General features: G+C 37.9%; 1 protein-coding gene and 1 long non-coding RNA gene across 2 annotated transcripts; one reads left to right on the forward strand and one right to left on the reverse strand.

The window, feature by feature from the left end:
- Window positions 1-1,558: 1,558 nt before the first annotated feature.
- On the forward strand, window positions 1,559-2,452 carry LOC110900881. Its single transcript, XM_022147739.1, has one exon. The coding sequence runs from the start codon at window positions 1,559-1,561 to the stop codon at window positions 2,450-2,452; it is 894 nt and encodes a 297-aa protein (XP_022003431.1).
- A 697-nt stretch (window positions 2,453-3,149) lies between these two features.
- LOC118485616 lies at window positions 3,150-5,143 on the reverse strand. Its single transcript, XR_004877111.1, has 2 exons — window positions 4,949-5,143; window positions 3,150-3,542 (listed from the first exon to the last, which is right to left on the reverse strand). It is a non-coding gene; the product is annotated as an uncharacterized LOC118485616 (long non-coding RNA).
- Window positions 5,144-5,512: the final 369 nt, after the last annotated feature.

Raw genomic sequence — 5,512 nt, forward strand, 5'->3', positions numbered from 1 at the left:
GGAATGTAAAAAGGTAATAATGGAAGCGGATCGGGCAAAAGTCATGGATTTGAAGCAGAGGTCTAGGATAAAGTGGGTCGTGGAAGGAGATGAGAACTCGAGTTTCTTTCATAATATCGTGAATGCCAATCAAAGTTCTAATCGGATCAATGGACTAATGATTAATGGGGTATGGGAGACAGATCCATCGCCGATTAAGGACTCTATATGCTCTTTCTTTGCACAGAAGTTTTAGGAACCATTATGCACTCGACCCGGGTTGATATGTCCGAACTTAAAAAAGATTACTGTATCAGATTCCGGGAGGTTGGAAGCCCCGTTTACGCTTTTGGAAATCAAAGAAGCAGTGTGGGATTGTGCTGGGGATAAAGCACCGGGTCCGGACGGTATTAATTTCAGGTTCATAAAACGCAGCTGGGATGTCTTGCAAGCTAATTTTGTCAAAGTATTTGAGGAGTTTAAGTGGAATGCATCCATCTCTGTTGGTTGCACATCCTCGTTTATTGCTCTTATACCTAAGTGCACCGACCCAAATGGTTTGGGGGATTATAGACTTATTAGCTTCATTGGATGCATCAATAAGGTTATTTCTAAAACACTGGCGAATAGAATGAAATCAGTGATAAATAAGCTAATTTCGGAGGAACAAACGACATTTTTGGCTAATAGAAGCATATTGGATGGACCGTTAATTCTAAATGAGTTAATTTCGTAGATGACGTCAAAGAAGAAGGTGGGTTTCATATTTAAAGCGGATATTGAAAAGGCATACGACTCGCTTAATTGGGGTTTTTTTTGGAAACCATTATGGAGCAAACGAATTTTCCTATGATGTACATAAAATGGGTTATGGCCACTGTTAAGAATGCTAGAGCTTCGGTATTAGTGAACGGGTCACCAACACAGGAATTTGCGTGCTATAGGGGTTTGAGGCAAGGTGACACTTTGTCACCGTTTTTGTTCGTTATTGCAATGGAAGCGTTGACTGGGGTGATGAAGAAAGATTGTACACTCGGCCTTTATGAAGGAGTACGATTTGTAAATCAAGGTTCGGCTATTTCTCACTTTTTATACGCGGATAATGTTATTTTGTGGGGAAATGGTCGACATCTATGTGAACAATTTAAGGCGAATTTTAAGATGTTTCTTCTTAGCGTCGGGGCTTCGGGTGAATCTTGTAAAGAGTAGTGTGTTTGGGGTAAATGTAAGTGTAGAGAGTTTACAAAACATGGCAAATACATTGGGTTGCCGGGTAGGTTGTTTCCTGTTCAAACATTTAGGACTCCAAGTGGGGGCAAATATGAATTTAGTTAAGAATTGGCAGCCGGTGGTAGATGTGTTCAAGAAGAGACTTGCTATTTGGAAGGCAAAAATCTTATCCTTTGGTGGAAGATTAACCTTAATTAAATCGGTGCTTAATGCACTTCCGACGTATTATTTTTCATTATATAGGGCTCCTTCACATGTAATTGATCCACTTGAAAGATTACGGAGGGAGTTTCTTTGGGGGATAACTCCGGAAATGGGAAAAATGAATTTGGTAGCGTAGGATAATGTCATGACTCTAAAGGAATTAGGCGGGGTTGGTGTCGGGTCCCTTAAGGATGCAAATCTAGCTATGCTTGCCAAATGGTGGTGGAGGTTCAAGACGAATCCGGAAAGTTCGTGGCGAAAGGTTATTTGGAGCATTCACCATAGCGAAAGATCGTCGAATCCGATACCCGGGAAGATGACGATAGCTGGGCCTTGGAAGCAAGTCATTAAAGTGTCAAGGGATACGGAAAAGTATGGAATAAATTTATCGGACTGTTTTTGGGCCGATCTGAGAGTGGGAGAATCAGTTTCTTTTTGGAAGGAAAGGTGGATAGAAGGAGAAACACTACAAAGTAGGTATCCAGGGCTGTTTGAATTAGAAAGATCAAAAAACGCAATGGTTGCGAACCGGGTAAAGGTTATTAACAGTGCGGTAGTATTGAATTTTTGTTGGGTGCGGCTGCCGGCGACTACTGAGGAAGTGGAAGCTGTCCAGAACATGACCGAGGATCTGCTTGCGGCGGCAAGGGGTTACAGTGAGGATCAATGGAGGTGGGAACATGACGAGTCAGGAACCTTCTCGGTAAAGAGTCTAAAAAATAGCCTGCAAAATGCTAGATTTTCCAACCTGGGGAATGATTTCGTGTGGAATAATTGGAACCCAACGAAAGTTAATTTTCTGGCATGGAGAATATCTTTGGATCGGGTGCCAACACTTATTGCTTTGGCTCATAGGGATGTTATTACTGGTCAAATCCGATGCAAATTTTATGATCAACAGGAAGAAGACGCGGATCATCTGTTCGTGAATTGCGAGGTGGCACGGTATTTGTGGAATTTTGTATCTCATTGGTGCAAGGTAGCAAGTATATATGCCTTTAGAGCAAAAGATTTGTTGGATTGGCACAAACACGTTTGAGGAAATGAAAAGTGGAGAAAACTGGTGTATGCAGTCATGCAAGTGTCGCTGTGGGTAATTTGGCGGACTAGAAATGATATGGCTTTCAATGATAAACCAATAAATTGGGATCGACGACGAATGAAGTTAAACAGTTAAGCTTCCTATGGATTGGTAGCCGTTCGACATTAAAAGAAATAACGTGGGAAGAGTGGTCTAATTTCGATGTAGCAAGAAAATGTGTTTAGGTCGTTTCTTATAATATCGTTGATGTATGTAATCGGTGGATGTAATTGGTGTGGGCTAACTTTTTATTGGCCCTTTGATTAATAAAATAAAATTTGTTGGCCATTCAAAAAAAATTAGCTTCCGTGTAAAACTATATGTACCATTAAAAATATATCTATTTTTTACACTTGAAATTCCGTGTAAAACTATATGTTACATTAGAAATATATATCTATTTTTTTACACTTAAAATTAAATGCTTTTACTTTAAATTATTATGTTTTACATAATTTATATCCTTGTGTTTTAGTTTGATGTTTTGAAAATTAATTGAAGTAACATCAGTAAATAATAGAGTATGTTTAAACATAAATTAAAGTTCTATATATTATACATAAATTAAAATTCTGCATATTCTAAAAGAGTCAGTCTCGAGTATTACGGCTCAGCTGGTTTATAATCCTAGCCATAATCGACAAACAATTTTAAATAGGAAACTGAGCGAAGTATATAACCATTTATATTTATCACTTTACATGTAACTCAAAAAGTGGAATTAAATCCCATCGATTTCTCTTTCTCAGTGCATGTAATTATGTTATACACACTACGAGCTTATAATTTATATACGATAGAAAGGATTTGGTTTCTCCTTGGAGAGCCAGGTTCGATCCCCGTGGTCTGCAGGTGAGGTGTGAGGGTTTACTCCTTAGGGAGGTTCCCGCACGATGGGTTCCGAGTTCGAGCCTCTGTTGTGGCACCGCTGGAATACATGTGCTCCAGAGGGCGGCCTAGCTCTGCTTCGGTAGGGTGCCCGTCTCGAACCCGGGTGGCTTGCCGTCTCGGTTGCAAGTCGGTAGTGGATTTCCATCTGATCTACACTCTTCAAAAAAAATTTGTTATATATAAGAAAAAAAGTTTACATCTGTTTTCGCAAATTTATTTTTATTATTGGACATTTTAAATTTAATATATTGTGAAATTGTGAATTAAAATAAACATGATAGGAGTGAAACCCAAAATCACTGGTTCAAATATTCAAATAAAACGATAAAAGAAAAGATAGATCTACAGTTTGTTTTGGATACAGATACATCACCAAAACCAACAGTAGGGTTGCGAATCACTCCCGAAGATACATAAAATCACCACTCCGGTTGTGAATTCGAGTCTAAGAACACCACTCAATATGCCACAATTAAGTTAGCATTGACACAATCAATTTAACTCAAAATCCATTGAGATGAACCAACAAAAGAGAAACTTTTTTTTTAATGAAAACACACTCTCTTTCCATTCCTTTGGAAGTTTCATGCATAAAGAAAATAAATTACAACTACTCTAACCCACGACCTATTTTCTAGTATAATTAAAAACTAACTCACTAGTTGGACGTGGGGCATGCATTGCCATGTCTTGAGAAGATGACAGAATTAGGTTGAGTCATGCATGCTCCATTCGGGTCGGGTCACGGGTCTACGGACTTGGATTTTGGCACTCCAACCGGATTCGTTATGTATTGGCTATCAAAACAGGGGTGTTGTTTTAACCGAAACTCGAAATCAGTGATTATGGTGTTATTTGTTTAACCCGAATCCGAACAAGATGGAACCCGAAACCCGAAAGTAGTAGTTGGGTTGAAAAAATGTTAATCGGGTTGACCCGATTAACCCGAATTACATAAAAAGTGTCACTTATATTTATACATACAAAATAACTATAAAAGTCTAAATTTCCTCCCATATGTTTTGTGTTTCTTGTTTTGAACATGATATTATGTTTTGTTGGTTGTTTGAGTGATTAAAAAAATTTGGTTTGGTTGATACGATTTGACGTTTTCTTTTTAGTTTATGCGATTGGTTGATACGGTTTGGTTTTCTGCTTATTGTATTTGACGTTTATTTAATTAATATATATGTTCAGTGCTGGGTTTGAACGAAGTATCATATTGAGATGAGAGTGTTTTTATTTGACATTTTGTGTATTCAAAAATCCGTATACCTATTTAACCGACCTGAAATACCTGAAACTGAATAACCCGAAACCGAATTAACCCAAATCTTATTTGGGTCAGGTTACGGATAGGATTCCTATAACAAAAAATCCCGAATAACCCGAAACCCGACTAAAAATCCCGAAGAACAGCCCTAGTTCTAAACCTTAGGGTTGGCAATAAAGCGATGGAGCCCTGTGGATAACTTAAAACACTGGGAGAAATTTTCCAGTATGGGACCAATAGAAATTAAATGAGTATCACTGATTGTTAAATCTGTTTGTGAAGGTGCTTACCGACGAAAATCCTTCAAAATTTTGCTAGTGGGTTGTTTCGTTTGCGACAGTTATCCACTGACTTCTGTGAGGGATTAACGACGGTCAAATGCGCCGACGGATAACCAACAACTCTATTTTTTCTAGCAATGTTAACTAGGTGATGCACGAACCACACAAACCTGTTTACCTTATCGATGCCCGAAAACGATTTTTGTTTCTCCTTCTTAATAGAGCAATACACCAATTAGGTTACTTATCCAAATACCTAACATATAGTGACTGCCTGGCTGGACAAGTACCAGAAGTGTATGAAGCGGAAGATGTGACACAACTAAAATTGCAGTGGGTTTTAAAACGAAAATTGCTAATACCAGCCAGCACTATACCATCAACTAAACTCAAATTATTTATATTACAACCATCATAACAAACTAACAATGTCATTTTTTAATATATTTATTTATATTATTGGCTTTTCTTTTACTAACTCAATAAATAGTTAACTTTTTTAAAGACTCACATCCACTGCGTCTACTTCTAAATTTGTTATTTGTACCACTCGTCTTTAATGAAAATTGAGCT

The sequence above is a fragment of the Helianthus annuus genome, chromosome 13 (assembly GCF_002127325.2).
Source record: "Helianthus annuus cultivar XRQ/B chromosome 13, HanXRQr2.0-SUNRISE, whole genome shotgun sequence".
Classification (NCBI taxonomy): domain Eukaryota; kingdom Viridiplantae; phylum Streptophyta; class Magnoliopsida; order Asterales; family Asteraceae; genus Helianthus; species Helianthus annuus.

What these genes read in the sequence shown, in the direction of transcription:
- LOC110900881 (XM_022147739.1), top strand. Translation starts at nt 1,559, where the DNA reads ATGACTCTAAAGGAATTAGGCGGGGTTGGTGTCGGGTCCCTTAAGGAT.